This window comes from Chiloscyllium plagiosum, unplaced genomic scaffold, assembly GCF_037043375.1.
Source record: "Chiloscyllium plagiosum isolate Xiang-an unplaced genomic scaffold, Cpla_swu_hap1 HiC_scaffold_7, whole genome shotgun sequence".
NCBI classification, from domain to species: domain Eukaryota; kingdom Metazoa; phylum Chordata; class Chondrichthyes; order Orectolobiformes; family Hemiscylliidae; genus Chiloscyllium; species Chiloscyllium plagiosum.
This window is the reverse complement of record NW_028270145.1, coordinates 10,915,202-10,935,465: the sequence shown is the minus strand read 5'-3', so window position 1 is coordinate 10,935,465 and position 20,264 is coordinate 10,915,202. Positions and strand designations below refer to the sequence as shown.

The following is a 20,264-nucleotide window of genomic DNA, read 5'->3' as shown; positions in this document are numbered from 1 at the left end:
TCTTGCAAAGCACCTTGTAGTAGGGAATTCTGCAAAATTCTGACAGACAGGCAGACTGACTACTAAATTTAGCACTTTATCAATAGATGAGATACCTTCATAGACAGTTACTGATCTGATAACCCTCGAAGTAAGACCATAGCAAAGAAATAGGGTATTCGGCTCATCAAGTCTGATCAGCAATTCAATGAGATCACGGCTGATCTGATAACCCTCAATTTGCTTTCCCTTGATTTTCTTATTCATTAAAAATCTATCTCAGCCTTGAATATATTTAATGACATGGTTTCTACATTCTCTCAGTGTAAAGAATTCTACAAATCCACTATCCGCTAAGAGAAAACAATTCTCCTCATCACTAAATGGGCAACTCCTTAACCTAAGATCATGCCATCTGGACCTACTCTGTCCCTCAAAAGAAAACAATCTCTCAGTATCTACCCTGTCAAGCCTCTGAAGAATCTTATGTTTCAGTAGATCTACTGAACTCTATTGGCCAATGTATTCAACCTTCTTCATAAGAAATTCCCTCCATTCCTGGGATCAACCTTGTGAACTTTCTCTGTGCTGCTTTCAATACCAGTATATGAATCCTTGAGTAAAGGACCCAAAACTGTTCAGAGTATGCTATGATTTGGAGATGCCGGTGTTGGACTGGGGTGTACAAAGTTAAAAATCACACAGCACCAGGTTATAGTCCAACAGGTTTAATTGGAAGCACACTAGCTTTCGGAGCGACGCTCCTTCATCAGGTGATAGTGGAGGGCTCGATCGTAACACAGAATTTATAGCAAAAATTTACAGTGTGATGTAACTGAAATTATACATTGAAAAATTGATTGTCTGTTAAGCCTTTCATCTGTTAGAATACAGTGTAGTTTCACTTCTTTCATGTGTAAATCACAAAACCTTTTTTTAAAAGTTGCATTCTCGGGTTAGCTGTAAACAATGGTGATAGCTAGACAATATGTTGAAGGTGTTAGCCGCCTGTGTTCTCTGTCTATGCCATAATGTTTAGATTGATTCAAATCTAAAAAGTGAGATAACTGAGTTTTACATAAATTCATGCAGTTTTTGAGCAAAGTACAATGTAATTCTGCAAGTACAAATTCACCCCACAAAATATATGTGTGCATGTGGGTCTTTGTGTGTGTGTGTCTGTCTGGGGTGGGGGTTGAGAGTGTGAGAAAGTGTGTGTGTGTGTGTGTGTGTGTTATAGACACACACTCTCACATGCACCCCCTCACAGACTTAAGACACTCTGCACTCACTACACACACACACACACTTTCTCACACTCACAACCCCCACCCTAGACAGACGCACACACACAGACAGACAAAGACCCACATGCACACATATATTTTGTGGGGTGAATTTGTACTTGCAGAGTTATATTGTACTTTGCTCAAAAACTGCATGAATTTATGTAAAACTCTGTTATCTCACTTTTTAGATTAGAATCAATCTAAACATCATGGCATAGACAGAGAACACAGGGGGCCAAGACCTTCAACATATTGTCTAGCTATCACCATTGTTAACTTTTAAAAAAAGGTTTTGTGATTTACACATGAAAGAAGTGAAACTATCACTGTATTCTAACAGATGAAAGGCTTAACAGACAATCAATTTTTCAATGTATAATTTCAGTTACATCACACTGTAAATTTTTGCTATAAATTCTGTGTTACGATCGAGCCCCCCCCACTATCACCTGATGAAGGAGCGTTGCTCCGAAAGCTAGTGTGCTTCCAATTAAACCTGTTGGACTATAAGCTGGTGCTGTGATTTTTTTTAGCATAGTATTCTAGTTGAGGTCTAACCAGTGCCTTGTATAGTTTTAGCAATGCTTCCTATTTTTATACTCCATTCCCATTGAAATAAAGGCCCATATTCCATTTGCCTTCCCTATAACCTGTTGAAGTGTATGTTTTTTTGTGACATATGCATATGTACCCCCATATTCCCACTATTTTTATTTTCACTCGAACTTGACTATGGTGCATTCACTTCGTTCATCAAGTTATTAACATGTATTGTAAATGATTGTTGCCCCAGCACTGATCCCTGTGACACTCCACTAGTTAGTTATGGGTTTCCATGCTGAAAAGCACCTCTCCCCATCCCAACTCTGATTTCTATTAGTTCGCCAATTCTTTATTCATGATATTATACTACTTCCAACACCATGGGATCTTATTATGTAGCCTTGGGTATGGCAACTTAACACCTTTTGGAAACTCATGTATTTTATGTCTGTTGGTTCCTTTTCATCTATCCTGTCTATTCCCTCCTTATACATTTGTCAGAATAATATTCTTTTTATGAAGACATGTTGAATCTGCTTGATTATATTTCTAAATGAACTGCTATTACTTCTTTTATAATAGACTCTCATATCCTCCCAATGAAAGATATTACGCTAACTGGCCTATTGCTATTTGCTTTTTCTTTTCTTCCCTTTTTGAATTAAAGTATTTTGTTGGCTGTTTTCCAATCCTCTGGACTTTTTCAGAATCGAAAGGTCCTTCGATGATTACTACCAGTGCATCCTCCTTTAATATCTTAGAATGGAGCCCATCTGGTCCAGGGGACTTATCAGTCTTTAGCCCCATTTCGTTTCCTTAGTACTTTACTCTCACGATAGTTACTATATTTGTTTCCTCTCCTCCTTTTGTCTTTTGATCATATAGTATTTTTGAAATGTTATTATTTTCTGCTAGGTTGATGATTGCTGAAAAGTATTTATTCAACTCTTATTTCATTTCCTGATTTTTGATTATTATTTCTTCAATCTCATTTTCTAAGGGGTCCAATGTTCATTTCGTCCCCTCTTCTTATTTATTCAAAGAAGCTCTTGCTATTTGTTTTGTTATTACTTGCTAGTTTACCATCAAAGTTTATTTTCTCCATTTTTGTTTGGCAACTTCTGGTGGCTTTTAAAACGTAACCAATCCCCTGGTGAGCTGTTCATCTTGCCAAGTTGTATGCTTATTCTTCCAATTTGATACTGTCTATAACTTGGTTAGCCATGGATGTTTACCTTCTTCCTCGAAATCTTTTCCTTGACTAATATGTATCTTTACTGTGAGTCATGAACTATTTTCCTAAACCTCTACCATTATTCATGACCTGTCTTTTCTGCTAAGCTCCTTTCCCAGTTTGCTGCACTCAACTGAAAGCATATTGAGAACTATAATTTTAAAAATAGGATTTTAAGTTAGCAAAAAGCCATCAAACTATAACTGTAACCTTTCAGCTGAGATGGTACAGCCAACAGAAAGCCATTCCAGACTGTGATGTATGACCAACATGTTAAATTTATCTGAGAAAATGGATTATACAATTAGATGTAGGAATTCATAACAAAGGGAAGTTTGACAATAAATGTGCACATATGATAATAAAGTTAGTGCCGCAAACAAAGTTGAAATAACATTAAGTTTTTATTAGCCCAAACATTTCTGTGGCTAGTGAATAAACATCCACTATTTACTATATTTGCCCTCATTGTTATTGATTTACATGTGCTTTTGCATGGCAAATTGCTGTTAATGGAAAGTCTGAATAATCCAACATCCTTCTGCAGGGTAATTTGAACCTTTGAGCAGGGCAAACAATTGTAACTTCCTACTAACAAATTCAGTTGAATAATCATTAAAAAGCAGTGTCAAGTCTGACCAAGAAACTATAAGTTTAGAGTAGTGAATTCAAAGTTAGATCAGTTTCTGTGTTAAGATTCCAGCTGATGTTAGTACTGAACACATCAGAACCCAGAGTGTAACCTGACTTGTTAGATCATCAGTTTTTTTTGTTTGGTTAACGTGGTGATCATTCGTTGCACATGCTCACACGAGGCTTCCAGTATAGTTTTAAGTTTATAAAGTTTACTACACCAAACGGGGGAAAAAGTACAAAGCTAATTGTATGCTTTGTAAGACAGTTTGGAAAGATTTTTTTCATAAAAAGAAAAATTGAATCCTTTTCCCAGCAGTATTCATTACAAACTCTCAGCCCACCAAATACAATCTTCACTCTTCAGCTTTGTTACTTAACTCACGAGGTCTCACATATTTTCTTTTATTAATTCTATTATTCTACTAGACATCACTGACATTTCCTAAATGAATTTTTTAGAAAAATTCTGTCTTTTTGAACTGCTAAAACATTTTTGTGAAACCTTTCTGGCTTTGAAAGCTTAGACTGCCGCACATTGAACTGGCCTGCTGGTATGAAACTCTCTCAATTGAGAGTTAGGAACTTCTCAGCTGAAACTGAGAGTGACCCCTGGCCATCTGTTTTTCTGATGTTAGAAAAGTTCAACTCTATACACCTCATCAAGTAGCTCCCAAGTTAGCTTGCTAGTCATTTAAGTTCTTCCATGTTCTTTCCTGTTAAGTTGTCTTTGTTCACTGTACAGAAGAACTTTCTGACCCTTTAGTTTTAAAAGAAATCTTCAGGATCGAAAACTAATATTTATTCTTTCTCCTGTCTTGAGTCCAAATTTCAAAATAATAATATATTAAAATGTTAATCACAATAAGATGAAATAAAAGGAAAGACTGAATTAAAGGTAAAACCAAAAAGAACCATTCTGAATAAATACTAGGATGAGTAAGAATCCAAATGGGTAAAGTAAATGTTTTGTTTCAAGACGATTGTTTGGCAATAATTTAAACTTAACATGCTGTTGAAAAGGATGCTTAGACTGAAACATATGGAGTTTATTTTGCATCCACTATGCAAGTACAGGAACATCATGTTGTTTAATGAATTTGAAAGGTGAGTCAGGCAGCTAATACTGAGCAGTGTAGGTTAGGCGGTAACGCTGGATTTTCATGTCTAACTATGTATCTATTCTCACCTAAAATTACTGTGTGATTTTTGTACAATTAACAGTGACAAATGTTAACTTACTTTGGTGTTTGCGATCTAATATATAACAAAATATAGTGTAATTTTTTATTTCCACATTATTGCAGTGTACAGCTTTGTTACTTTATTTAATGTGGAACTGTACTAAGAGAAAATAAGGTTAACATTATTTCTAGAAGATATATAACTTCTGCTTTGTTCTAGCTTTTAGAGTACGAACCAAGGTCTGGTGAGCAGGTGCCCTTGCTGTTGAAGATGAAAAGGAGTCAGTTAGCATTACTTAAAGCAATAGAAAGTGGAGACAGTGATTTAGGTAACTGAAATATTGTAATAAAAGTGAAACCTAACAACTGTCACATTTAACTGACGCCTGATTATATTGGGACATTTTTTTCATTCGTTCATCATCACAGTCGAATTTTCATGTCTGAGATCATTCCTAGAAACTTGTCAATATGGTTGGCTATCCTGCTTTTGGGAAAAGACTTTGTCCATAAATTCTGTTCTTTCAATTCTATTTTGAATAGGAGGAGAATATGAGGAAGTAACAGAAAAAGATTTTATTTGACTAATGTGGCAAACAGGCTGCAAAGGCTTAGTTGGTTAATTTATATTTGTAAGTACAGTGCACACTATCCTAAAATCAGTAGGATCCTGGGAGGAGCGTATTTTAATCATTGTAGCTGGGTACCTTCATTTTGAGCCAAAACAGGACCACTGGGATAGGTTGCATTGGACAGGTCAGTAAACCAGGTTAATGCTTTATTCAGCACGCTCACCTACACAAAACTAGAAGTTCTGAACTTATCTAACTGAAAATGTGTTACCTAAGGACATTTTGCAGGGTAAAATGGAGCAGCATGTAATTTGCCATAGTTTTGGAATAGTTATGAGTTTCTTGACTGGTCATCCTTTGGGAGAAGAGGAGAATTTTTTCACTGTTTTGTGGTAGCACTTTTTTTCAAAAATCTCCATTTGGTCCTGAGCTCTTGGGGAGAGCAGCTGCTTGGATCATTGTGTCGCTGGAGGCATTTTATTTTAAAGAGCCAATGCTTTTGAATGTGGGACTTGCAATAGTCTGCCAGTCTTACTGATGCCTTATTCAATTATTGTGATCAGGGTCAAAATTATCCACTTACTACCAATATAACAGTTGCTTAACCTTGATTTATTTCCAAGGACCCGGAATTAGTTTTAGGTGAAATGTAGAGGAGGTGAGTTCGAGTTGCAAATCTTTTTGTTAATGCATGTATTGCAAAATTCTGAGTACCTGCAAAGGGAGATAGTCGATCCTAAATTTACTTTTGGTTTCTGAAGAGGCTTTTGAATGTAATTAGTGTTTGGGATGAGATTCAGATGTACATGCAGCAATACAAATTCCTGCATCTGTTAGATACGAAGCTTATGAAAATTAAATTATTGTTCTATGTATATTTTAGACAGCTAAATTAAATGTTTCTTGGCGCGGAAGGAATGACTTGATAAATTGAATTATGTTGTTAAGGAGTGTCAATATGTTTAAAACTGCACTGCTGAATTTGATTCCTTTCCTGATGAGTTGTACTTATCTGCATTTCAGTGTATACTGTTGTGACATACCTGAAGAATGAGATGAACAGGGGAGATTTCTTTATGACACTTCAGAATCAACCAGTTGCACTAAGTCTTTATCGTCAGGTATCAGCTTTATGCCATATTATGCATTTTGTCATTTCTGGAAATTGAGTACATTTTTACATGTGTTAGCTATTTCTTGCTGGTTCTAAATGTCGTATTCTTGGAATTTTTTATTACCATTTTCTTTTGAAATGAAGATGAAAGGAAAGGGGTACTTATTCACTTTTAATGTCTAATGTCAGGAGCAATGCATAAAATCATGGTGTAGCATAAGATTTTTAATAGCTGTTTTATTCTTTTATTTTGCGGGATGTGAGTATCGCTGGTTGGGCCAGCAATTATTTCCTATCCTTAGATGCCCTTGACAAGGTGGTGATGAGCTGCTTTCTGGATATGTTGCAGTCCCTGTGCTGTATGTAGACCCACAATGCCATTAGGGAAGGCAGTTGCAGGATTTTGACCCAGTGTGAAGAAATGATAATATTTCCAAGTCAGGGTAGTGACTGACTTGGAGGAGATCTTGCAGAAGGTGGTGTTCCCATGTACCTTCGTCCTTGTCCATCTAAATGAAATTCATTCTGGGTTTGGAAGATGCTGTCTAAGGAGACTTTGAATTTCTGCAGTGTATCTTGTCGATGGTACACGCTGCTGCTATTGAACGTCAGAGGTGGGGGAAGTAAATGTTTTTGGATGTGGTGCCAATCAAGCAGGCTATTTTGTCCTGGATGATGTCTAACTTCTTGAGTGTTGTTGGAGCTGCACTCATCCAGGAAAGGTGAGAAGCATTCCATCTGCCCCAGCAATATAGCTTAATTCCAATCTTTGGGGTGCCTTCCTTACTTGCATCAGTGTTTGTATTTTTTGTTTCCCACAAACACCACTCAAAGGCATTTTGCTGAGGGTGTGAAAAAACAGTTTATAGTGTAAAGTATGACTGGATTGAGTCTACAAGTTCAGTTTCATATAGTACCCTTCTGGCACTCAGTAGTTTGCCTCCTGTCCCTTGGGTTGGTTTGATTAAACCGCCAGGATAATGATTGGACTGTTGAGGGTAAATATTATTTTGTCAAGGAAATCATGGCAAAATATCTGTCATTAGGGTAAAGTTTTTATTTTTTCCTGTCTCTTTTCCCCTTGTCCCACAGTCGTATTCACCTGTGACTTGCTTCACACCCCAACCCCAGCTCACTTGCTACCTTCACCATTGACACAGGCACCAAGTGTTTTGATTCGTAACTAACAGTGATAGGTACATAATCACTAGTGAGCAAATTGCACCACATGAGTTATTTTTTTACCAATACTAAATAGCAATGGTCAAGAAAGCACAACAATGTTTCTACTTCGAGTCGTAGAGCTGTACAGCATGGAAACAGACCCTTCAGTCCAACTCGTCCATGCCGACTAGATATCCTAAATTAATCTAGTCTTCTTTGCCAGCCTTTGACCCTTCCTGAAGAAGGGCTTATGCCCGAAACGTCGATTCTCCTGTTCCCTGGATGCTGCCTGACCTGCTGCGCTTTTCCAGCAACACATTTTCAGCTTTGACCCATATCCCTCTAAATACTTCCTGTTCATATACCGATCCAGATGCCTTTTGAATATTGTAATTGTACCAGCCTCCGCCACTTCCTCTGGCAGCTCATTCCATACACACACCACCCTCTGCATTAAAAGGTTTCCCCTTAGGTCCCTTTTAAATCTTTCCCCTCTCACTTTAAACTTATGCCCTCTCGTTTTGGACTCCCCCACTCCGGGGAAAAGACCTTGACTATTTACCCTATATCTTATAACTAAACCAAGTTAACCATGAATGATAGTTTATCTACTAATCCTACAACAATTACAATACTTTTAATTAATTTGATTTGATTGAATGTGATTTATTATTGTCACGTGTATCTAGGTACAGTGAAAAGTACCCTCAGAAAATATAAAAGTTTGTATACAAGTACCACTAGATCCCAAGTACAGCTTGTTCCTCGCTGTTATTAGTCTTCTGAATAGACTTCTCAAATTTTAAATTTAATGTTGATCTTGGTCTTTTGTGCACTTTCTCTACAGCCGTAACATCATAATCTTCACTCTGTTTCTGTTACCCGAATAGTCTTTGTATACTATGATCTGCCGAAACTGCGCACAAAACTTTTCACTGTACCTAGATACACGTGACAATGATAAATCACATTCAATCAAATCAAATTAATTAAAAATGTTGTAATTGTTGTAGGATTAGCAGATAAACTATCATTTATGGTTAACTTAGTTTATTTATAATCACACTTCGTAGAATAGCCATAAAAGTGTAGAAAGGTCTTTGGTGAAATTCTTTTTTAGTGTTCCCAGTTATTGTTATACTGATAGAATTGTGTAGCTTTTAAGTTTACAATTTTTGACCCTTACCCTGTAGATGTTCTGGCCATTTGATTCTCTACTTCTAACGAAAATGTTGTAGTTTTAACAAAGATCTCATAGTTTCCATTTTGTTTTGTCTGTTCAATGATAAGAGAATATTTCTAATTCATGTAGTATAAGTATTGAATATTTCGTATTCAATACATAGTAAATGTTTTTACTTGTGAAGGTCTTTGATTAGTGAATGCTTGTCCACAAACAAACACAGAAACAAACTCAGCTGGTCTGGCAACATCTATGCGGAGAGAAACAGTTAACATTTCAAGGCTGAAGAGGAATCATATCAGATTTGAAACATTAACTCATTTTCTCTCCACAGAAACTGTCAGACCTGCTGAGTTTCTGCAGCACTCTGTGTATTATTTCAGGTTTCCAGTATCTGCAATATTATGTTTTTATCCTAATGCCCACAGTTTTGTAAGCACCAAGAACCAGAGACGCTCAAAGACCTATTCAACCAGGATGACAACCACCAAGAGCTTGGGAACTTCTATGTGCGTTCCAGTTACTCTAATGAAACGGTAAGGGCAAAATACCCCATCCACTGGCATCCGGTGTGGCCTTTCCAAACTAAAGTTTAATTTCTTAATGACCAGAGAGGATGTAGTAAAGATCACTAACTGTGCTTATGCAGCAGCATCTGCATGTGCGAACAATGATGACTCTGCCAAGGTGCACAAAAGCTATAGAAATGGGGGGTCACATCCCATCCATCAGGGATGCTCATACCTTTGGAAATAATGAGTCAGATTATTTTGATGCAGCTGGTGAATGCCCTACATTGTAGTATGGGCCATTTTTATTCAATATTAACTAAGTCAAATTGTAGAGTAATTCCAGTGAAAACAAATTGAATTATTGAATTGAAACAAACAATTCTCTTCCAACTGAGTGTCTCAAAGTCACTCCTTTGTGCCTTACTCTGCATTAATTTCTATCAGTTTCCCTTTTCTCTCCCTCATTCTTAGTCTCTATTATAAATTTCTTTTTCTGTCTCTCTGACATCTCTCTCTCTCTTTCTTGGCCACTAGAATCATATGCATTGAGAAACAATATCACCCAGACACAAATGATCAGGTTAGATGCTTTAACAAGAATACATCTTGCATGGGATTGAAGCATCAAGACTATGATGTTATGACCTGTCACTGTCTTGTGGCCAGCTGCCACCTTGAACTTGTGTTGAGATAATTGGCCCCTAACAACCACAACCACATTCTGAGTGCTAGGTATTCTTTCAGCCAGTGAAGAGATTTTCCACCTGAGTGACTTAAAGTTTGCTGGGGTCCTTGCTCTCCACCATAGTCAGTACCTGTAGTGCTGTGGATTTCTCAGGTTAGCATGAATTAAAACTCAACACAGAGCTACCCTAATAGTTTCCTTCCAGCTCAGCACTGCTCTCACGACCTGTCCCACCTGTCAATCTTCCTTCCCACCTATCCGCTCCACCCTCCTCTCCGACCTATCACCCTTTACCCACATCCAACTATTGCACTCTTAGCTACCTTCTCCCTAGCCCCACCATCCTCCCACCCCCCCATTTATCTCTTCACCCCCCCCATTTATCTCTTCACCCCCCCCATTTATCTCTTCACCACCCCCCCCAATTTACCTCTTCACCCCCCCCCATTTATTTCTTCAACCCAAGACTCCCAGCCTCATTCCTGATGAAGAGCTTCAGCCTGAAACGCGATTTTCCTGTTCCTCAGATGCTGTCTGATCTGCTGTGCTTTTCCAGCAACATGCATTCAACTCCTGTTGAAATGAGCCTAGCACATTTGGTGAACTTTTTTTGACTCCAAAAATCTGCTGGAAATTGGTGTTAAAACCAAAATGTTGTAATTCTCAGGCTGAGTCCTGTTTTTATTAAAATTTCAGAAAAAAAGTGTTCAATTACTGACACTTTGATTCATGTTAAGTTAGGCCTTAATGTAAGGTACTTTGAATTAAGTGGGCTGGATTTCACCTGGGTTTTATTTAAGTAACCATAAATTTCAATGCCAAATTGAATTAAAGCAATGATTGTTTAGTTTACTGACTAATATGCATTAGTCATTGCATGATTTTTTTCAAATCTGTGCAGCATAGGTTGTGATTTGAAATTAGAGTTGCATGACAGTCTGGCAATGACCATTTAGAAAGTTGTTAGTTTGAGTGCACAAAGGATAGCAAACTGTAATTGAAGGTAACGATTAAGCTGGTTAATTTCACATTCACTTGTCTGATGTGGGGTAAAGATTGCTTAACGTAGCTGTTTGGTTTATTTGTTAATCCTATTAATAGTTAGGCTCTCAACTGATAATGCTACTGATCAAGTCAGATCCCACATTGAAACAATGGTAGATCATATGTTTATTTTGTTTAGTTAGTTAACATGATGATTAGCCACTGAAACATATTCACACAAGGCTGCAGATTTTCTTTAGTAACAAAACAGAACTTATTGCACAAAAACTGAAAAACAAGCAAACTATTTAAATACAGAACATGGTTAGATCTCAAATACATGGCAAAATAAGCCTTCAACCTTTTCTCCACAACAATATCCATTACAGAGACTCAAGTCTAGAGAAATTATACCCCTAACTCAACTAAAATTTCTACTGACTTCTTACATTTTCTTTGCCAAATTCTTTGGAGACAATTCCATGAGTTCTTCTCAGGCCTCTTCAAATGAACTTTTCATAGATCTGTGCCTATATTTTCAAAATGCTAATAACCTGCAAATTTCTAACCAAACTATCCTGGTTTGGAAAATTCACAATTAAATACTTAACTTGAAATGACTGGTTCTTTGAACTCCTCCTGCTTCTGCACTGTTGTTTTCTGAACTGAAACCATAGCATAAATATTCACACCACTTGCCTTCAGCCCAACAGTATAAACATCTTTCTAGAGGTTTGCAGTTACAGATGTTGTGATAAATGTTGAAGTTAGTCACTGTTCCAGAAAGACTCTGCTGCAAACCAGCATCCATCTGCCTCTGTTTTCCACAGGATTATATTTATAAATATATCACACAACCTAAAATTATATATCAGTGCATTCTGCAATGTTTATATTCGCCATAGTATTTGTATTAATGCTTATATTATCCTTCTCCAGTGGTGGAATTGATAATTGCTGACCAAGTGTGCTGATATAAAACAGGTTACAGTAGCATCCTTGTGCAAAAAAAATTGTTACTGTTCAAAAATCTGTTTTAGTAAGCAACTGAGATCTATGCAAATTACATGTCACCATGTCAAGTTGCTGACCATTTGATAAGCATGAATGTGGTTAATGTAATTTATTCTATCAAATTTGCATCCTTTGTCAATTATCAATGTTCTAGTTTTTGAAATGGTCTCTTATCATTGATTTTTTTTTTAAAGTTTAAATTGCAGCCTCCTTTTTCAGGTTTTAAATTATCTCACTTTGCTTATCAGACAATCGAGGGACGAGTAGCTGCTTTGCAGAGTGCTGTGGATGAATACAATAAAGCCAAGAATGAATTTGCTGCCAAGGTACGTGAAGAAATGGCAAATATCATACTCAGCACTGTGACATTATGCCAGACTTTGTCCAAATGCCATAAAGTTAAAAAGTCACCACTGTTGCCGTTGTGACAGCACAATTCAAACCAAAACCTGCCGTGCAATTTGCACTGTGGTTACTATGTAGCTTCTTGCACATTCTTTACGCCTTCTTAAGTTTTTATTTTCTTCCAGGTGTGAGAAGCTGTAGACATTCCTCTTTCTTTCGCCTTAATCCGTGCACCCCCAAAAAAACAGATGATACAGCTGAAGACAGGAGTCTATTATGAGAGAAATCATTGCTTCAATGTTCTATTATTGCATTGCACAATGTGCCGTTTAACAACTTTCTAAGGCCCGTTAACCATCAGTATCATGAATAAAGTATCACTTAAATATTTACTTAAATGGATTTTATGGTTATGTCCCGGTTGTTGATTGGCTGCTGATCTCACACAACTTTAAATGTTCTCAATCCTGTATTTAAATCACTTCATGGTCCTGCACCTCTCAGTTTGTGGAGCTAATTTGCAGAGAAAGCCTCCTTATTGTGACAGTTACAAACAAAAATATGGTTGTGTATGTAAACTGACTTCTCTATCAAATTCTAGATCACAGAAGAACAGATAAAATTGTTGCGATACCAATTTCGATTGCAGAAAGAATCTGGTAAAACATATTTAGACTTATCCTTGCACGATACTGTTCAAGCACTGTTACTGGACAGCAAGCATAAACAGGCTGAACAACTTTACAAAGACTTTAAAATTCCTGACAAAAGGTATGATCAAATCGTTTGTAGTTCTCATTGAAATTGTTCATTAAGATCATTGCAGCAATTTATACAGTGAATTATTTTTTATAATTTTAAGTTTGAACAGGATAAAATACACCAACAGTTCCGTGTAAAATTTAACAAGTGTAAAATGATAGCACATAGTGGGATACTGGGAATCTGATATATAAACAGAAAATGACGGAACTAATGGATTCGGCAACAAAAGAAATTAGTAGCTTAGATTTTAGAGTGATGAATGAAATCACAGCATGCTCATCAAGTCTCGAAGCAAAGTGCTCACAGCTCTAGTGGTTCCTGTAGCAAGAGATTTTGCCTTTCCTGACAATAATTTGATTCTGGCCCAAACAATAGTGAGTTTCCAGTATCCCACAGTGGACATCAAACAGACTAATCACTCGGTCACATTGAAGATTCTTAGAGTGTAAACTGGGAAGTGATTATCCTTCACTTTTTAGTCATTTTACAGAAAATGAAATAAAGATTGGAACATAATCATAGGTTATAATAGAAGCTGAAATATCAATCTTTTTTTTAAAAAAAGCTATTTGTATTATAGAAGTTTAATGGAGAAATTCAACATTCTGCAAAGGTAAAATTAGTTGTTCTTTGATCCCTGAAAGATTGTTCAGGAATAATTATGACTCATACACTGTTAATGACCCAATTAAAGTTAATTCAATTAAAGCATAACTTTTTACATTGGGTTTTCACAGCAAAATTAGAGTCTAAAATGTTAATGTCAGTTCGGGAGATTTCTGTAGATTTCCAGCCTCGGCGCTTCAACAATACACCTTGCAGTGGAGCAGAGAATGACTGAAAACACCATTTTTCTTTGCACTGGTGTGAGTACCAGAAGTAGCCATCTGTATCTCAGTTGTAATGATGGTGATTGTTGATGATCTCAACTTTCATTACAACTGCAAAATTTGGATCAATATAATGTTTCCGATCGATGACCTTTTGCCAGAAGGCATGTGAGAAATGAGGATTGCAGGGTGGATACACAAGGTACTCCAGAGGAAGCTTGAGTATCCACCTTAATATTGAATATTAGAAATGAGAGCCATGATAATTGATGCCTAGAAGGTGCACACGCTAGAACATTTTTAAAAAATTTCTCTTTCCCATGTGCAGCGAAGCTTGACTGATCCATTTGCAATATACCTGAAATCCAAAACACTGCAGTGCAGTCAGAAGGAAGAATCACGTGTCTTCACAAGTGTTGTTATAAAAACTACGTAGTTCTTTCATTATTTCACAAATGTATTTGCAGCAAGCTACGCATAATATTTCAACTGTAAAGTAGTGTTCATTCAAAAGACAGAGTGTAAAAGCCTTTGAGAGAGAGAAAGAAGCAAATATTTTACTTAAGTTCCAGAAATAGGAAAAGTAGTTTGCACTTTTAACTAGTTTTGAGAAATAATACTGTTGCAGTGTTAAGAATGGACACAATCTAAGGAGCATCTTTAGGTCTGCCTGTTTAGACTGATTTTAAAATCATTGATGTTCCTCTGTTAATGCAGCATTCATGCTGGTAAATTTTGATTTTGATAACCACAAAAGGATATTGATTTGAACCTACAATAGTAAAGAAAGTTTGTGGTCCAGAACTTGACGCATCCCTAACCAAACTGTTTCAGAACAGCTACAAACACTAGATTCAATAATGGATTGGTGGCAGTACTTTACTCAGCAGCTGCTTCTCCAACACAGGTTTTGCATTCTGCCAGGCTACCTTGCTCCTGACCTCCTCACAGCCTTGCACCAAACATGAATAAAAGAGATGAGCGAGATTGCCCTTCATATTAAGGCAGCACCACAATGTCTTTAATTCATCAGGACGCTGAGGAAATTCAGAATGTCCACAAAGATTCTTACCAATTTTTATAGATGCACCATAGAAAACATCCTATCTGGATGCACTACAGCGTGGTGTGACAAGAATGGAAGTTGTGAACACAACTCAGTCCATCATGCAAACCAACCTTCCATCTGTAATCCTGCTGCCTCAGGAAAGCAATGAACGTAATCAAAGATCCCTCCCACCTTGGTTCTAAAAATTCAGGAGATGCCACTGTATCTCTCAGCTCTGAAAAACAGGCAACATACTTTAAAGTGTTTTATTTTGAATGGTCTGAGAAAAAAATTCTAATCCTTGAGAGATGATAACTGTTTTTATGATGTTCAGGTTTTGGTGGCTGAAAATTTCTGCACTGGCAGAGAAACAAGACTGGGAGGAACTTGAGAAATTTTCTAAAAGCAAAAAATCCCCAATAGGATATATGGTATGTGTTCTATGATCCTGAACACTACGTAGTATTTACATGTTTATTTGCCAACTTTTTTTTAGCATTTCTAAAGCTTTGAATTTTTTTTCATTTGCCAGCCTTTTGTTGAAATCTGTGTAAAGCATCGTAACAAATATGAAGCTAAGAAATATGTAGCAAAGGTCAGTCCAGAGCAGAAAGTGAAAGGATATATTATGGTTGGGTAAGTGGAAAGAATTTTACTGCAACTTTTATAATTCTAAACCTTTCGGTGGTTTTCCCTGATCCCTCTGCTATGACTTTCTGGCACCTTCAAAACCTTATATTAATTGTCTTTTGTGATATACTTAGGTATACTTTGCGAGGTTAACGGACATAGGGTTGGTCATTTTTAAGCACTAAAGATATTCCAAATTGACAAGTATGTTTTAATTTTCTTTTCCATTTCCTTCCAAACACTGAGGTTTTTGTGTCGAACTGGAATCATTTTGTCTTTGTTCCTTTCAGTCTCTTGGTCTGTGTCTGTTTTAACTGTCCTAACTCTTGTGCTTGCTGCGCTTTATGAACATAAAGTAAACTTTACAAGTATGAAAATAGTAATTACATTTTTCTTTCATACACTTCAAGAAAGCACAAGCAGACATAAAGGCAGGAGTAATCATTTGGCTGGCTGAGCCTGTTCAGTGATTCAGTGTGATCGCGGCTGATCTTGGGTTTCCAAAATATAAATAAAACATTAATAAACATGAAAACAAAGGATTTACAGTGGGTGGAACTAATTTGATTTTTTCCAAGTGATTACTGTAAGGATGATGTTCTTTCATGCTCTAAAGCCTCTATGATTCTAAAACCTCTGACAGCTACCTGCTGGAAATAAAAAAAATGACAATTCAACTAACTGAGCGGTACTTGTGCCTCCTGAAAAATTAGATACACAGCACATTTCCTTTACATTGTTTATGGGATAAACCAGGATTTGATGCCCATCACTGTGCACCTTGAATCCCTATAGTTCTTAGGGTGTAGGTACACGCATTGTGCTATTAGGAAGGGAACTTAACTTTTGGCAATAACTAAGGATGTCAAGTAAAAATTTCTCTAGTCATTTAAGTTAACAAATTCATCCAATGGATAAATCTGGCAATACTACTCAGAAATGTAATTTTGTTTAATTTTTATTTTGTTTGATCCTTTTTTGGTCAGTGGAAAATTCAATAAACCAATTAAACATTTAAGAAATACATTCGGAAAGTTTCTTCAATTTTTGGCAGTAGATTCAAAGTTTTATTTGATTATTGAGTAAGATGTGTTTATTGCTCAGCTCTATTTTCCTGGAGGGCATTAAAGATCAACTGCATGATGTCATAGTTTTTGCCACAGTAAATAATGACAACAGCTTTTTATACCCAAGGTTCAATGATAAACCAGTTTGGTATTTACAGCCATGCAGCAGCAACTTTATTATCCTCTCATGCGACATGGATGTTGCTGGCTGGCCAGCAGTTTTTGCCCATCCCTAGTTGCCCTTGAGAAGGTGATAGTGAGCTGCCTTCTTGAACCACTGCAGGCCATGTGCTGTGGGTTGACCCACAGTGCTCTTCGGGAGGGATTTCCAGTATTTTGTCCCAGTGACACTCAAGGAGTGGAGATATATCTCCAAGTCAGGATGGGGAATGGCTTGGAAGGGAACTCATAGGTGGCGATGTTCCCATACATCTGTTGCCCTTGTTCTTCGAGATGGAAGTAGTTGTGAATTTGGAAGGTACTGTCTGAGGAACTTTGGTGAATTTCTGCAGTGCATCTTGCAGATGGTACACACTGCTGCTACTGAACGTTAGTGATGGGGGGAGTGATTGAGTGGATATGGTGGTAAGTAAGGGGGTTGCTTTGTCCTGGATGACTTCAAGCTTCTTGTGGTATTGGAGCTGCACCCATCCAGGCAAATGAGGTGTATTCTATGACACATCTGACTTGTGCTTTGTAGATAGTGGACAGGTGAGTCACTTATTTGCAATATTCCAGCTTCTGACCTGCTCCTATAGCCACTGTATGTACATGGCTAATCCAGTTAGGTTTCTGGTCAGTGGTAACCCTCCAGGAAGTTGGTAGTGGGGGATGCATTGATGGTAATGCCATTGAATGTCAAGAGATTGTCGTTAATTTGACTCATTTTGGCGATGGTCATTGCCTGGCATTTTTGTGGCACAAATGTTACTTGCCACTTGTAAGCCCAATCCTGGATATTGTCCAGATCTTATATTTGAACATGGACTACCTCTGTAGTAATTTTATCTGTTTAAAACCCACAAATTAACAGAATTATTGAATTTGTGTCCCAACCTGCCATCATGGAATTTGAACCCTAAACTTTTAAGTTGCTAGACGGAAACCATAGCCTATAAGTTCCTTTTGCCTAAGTTGCCAAGGGATATAACTAATTATAAAATATCCATTATAAATGGAGAATAAGAATTTCTAATAGTTGAAGTTGACAGACGTGACTTTGGAATTTCAGGTATTGCAGATAGGCATATAGGCAGCTGTAAAGTTTTAGTAAGATGTAGCCATAGATCTGGATTTTATCCAAAAAAGTTTCAAGGGATAACTTTCACTAGAGTTCTCTTAAAAAAAAAATGAGCCCATCCTTTCTTCCAAGAACTGACTGACCAGCCATACGTTTTAAACATTTCAGTTCTTATTATAAATTACCAACTTTTATTCTTTAAACTGATGGTTATTTTGGCTTTCAGTTAGCATCTGAATTGTTTCCCTGATGTCATTCTAATCTATTTTATACTTTCGCTGACACAGAGACCTAGAACAAGCTGTGGAAACCGCAACAGAACGCAAGAATGAAAACGAGTTGAACATTATTCTTTCAAAATGTACAGCAGCTACTGATCAGTCAATTGTGGAAAAGATTAATCGAGCAAAAGCTCAGATTTTAAAGAAGTAAAGTACTTTTCAAAGGTGACAAGTTCACTGTCTGATCATGTTCCCTAATTATAATTTTAATATGTTTAAGGATGTTTATTGCTAGTCTTGTGTACAGTTATGTTTGACATACAGATGCTCACATGGAGAGGAGTACTAAAATGGTAAATTAATGAAATCTGAAAAGATTGAAATACTTTAGCTTAAGTTTTCTTGTGATAAAATATTATTTTTAAATCTGATACTTAATTTCAGAACTGCACTAATATGTAAATTACTGCATTACTCTTAACAAAAAAAATGAGTGAAGTATGAATGAGATTAAACATGCATTAATTACGTTTGTATTTTTTCTGGTTTAAAGCTATAAATTTCTTCATGGACTTGTGGTATATTTGTGGTATAGCTATTGTGATCAAGAGATTCAGGGGAAGGCAGGATTAAGGTATCGAGCTCGATGATCTGCCATGTTCATATTGAATGGTGGAGTAGGCTCGAGGAGTTGAATGAACTACTCTTGCTCCTCTTCTGTTGATATGGTCTTGTAATTTCTGGTTTCTTGTACATTCCTAACCACAATTACTCTGCCATTTTGTCACCATACATTTAAAGACACTTTTGAAAATCTAGCTCTTTAAACAAGCCTTTAGTCATCTCTCCTAATGCCTTTTTGTCTTGTAATGTTCCTATAAAGCCTTTAGGATGTTTCATTAAAACTTAAAAGTGCGTAAAAATGTGCTGCAGCTTTGTCAAAAAGACGTTTGTAATTCTTGAGTCTTCAAGAATGTTCTCATATCTAAGGAGGATTGAAAGATTATTGCTATTATCTCAAAATCCTTGGATGGATCCCATCTGTGCTGGTTACTTAGCAATCTTCGATAGATGGCCAGTCTTCTAATACCTCTAACAATGTTTAGCTCTCCTCAATTACCACCTCTTTCACCAAGACTTTATCAGTATCCTTTTCATTGATTATTTAATTATTCAGGAGTTGAATGCAACTCTCCCGCCCCCCCACCCCGGTTGCTACCCTTTTATTAATCATATGCCTACAGAAGACATATAGACATTCCTTGCCTAATTGTTAGTCTTTTCTAACACCTCTTTGTCTTTCTTATCTCCTTTTTTACTTTCTCCCTGAATTTTCTATGTAATTCTAGCAATCTAGAGATCTGGATCACTGCTCCAAAGATTTGCTTTTAAATCCTATGATGTCAGCTAGGAAATTTAAATTCAGGTAATTACAATAAGCTGGAATATAAAACTGATCTCAGCAATGGTGAGCACATAAAAACAGTAATACATTTCAGAGAAGGAAATCTGTCAGCCTTAGCCTGGAACTCTGGATTCACAATAATGTGACTGTATACCCTGAAATATTCTAGCAAGTTGTATCAAATTGCTACAATGTAGTCTATTAGATGCTGGAAACAACTAAAGCAGACCCAGCCCAATCAATGCTGCAGTGGCCTTCTCACTCACATATGGAGTCCTGTGCCAAAGTTGAAAGAATGATCTCATAGACCAGCCGGAATTTAACCTGACATTCGTCTGAGGCAAAGGCCCTGACTCCTCTCTCATCATTGTTGGGAATGTCCTGAACCCACTGCCAGATGGACTTACCAGAGGTCTTGTGTTAGAAGTGCTGTGTAAATTCAAGTTTTTAAGCTGAACAGTGAGTTCAATCTAATATACTTTTGTGTAAAATACTATACCTCTGACTTGGGTCTTTTTCTTACATGTTGAAATCACTTTGAGGGCTTCCTGTTGCTATATTTATCTCTTCCAACAGCAGATCTGCAATTTTCTGTACTTCAGTTCCTCTGACCCTGGTTTTTT

General features: G+C 36.9%; 1 protein-coding gene across 1 annotated transcript in view; it reads left to right on the top strand.

Annotated features, from left to right (window-relative positions):
• The window catches only part of vps16 (VPS16 core subunit of CORVET and HOPS complexes), a 66,040-nt gene extending 47,232 nt beyond the window's left edge, over window positions 1-18,808 (top strand). The window contains exons 17-24 of the mRNA XM_043692977.2: window positions 5,083-5,191; window positions 6,458-6,555; window positions 9,324-9,431; window positions 12,339-12,416; window positions 13,037-13,206; window positions 15,413-15,509; window positions 15,611-15,714; window positions 18,303-18,808. Of these exons, the coding sequence (XP_043548912.1) occupies window positions 5,083-5,191; window positions 6,458-6,555; window positions 9,324-9,431; window positions 12,339-12,416; window positions 13,037-13,206; window positions 15,413-15,509; window positions 15,611-15,714; window positions 18,303-18,447 (909 nt within the window). The 3' untranslated portion in view covers window positions 18,448-18,808. The remainder of the gene's footprint in view (window positions 1-5,082; window positions 5,192-6,457; window positions 6,556-9,323; window positions 9,432-12,338; window positions 12,417-13,036; window positions 13,207-15,412; window positions 15,510-15,610; window positions 15,715-18,302) is intronic.
• Window positions 18,809-20,264: the final 1,456 nt, after the last annotated feature.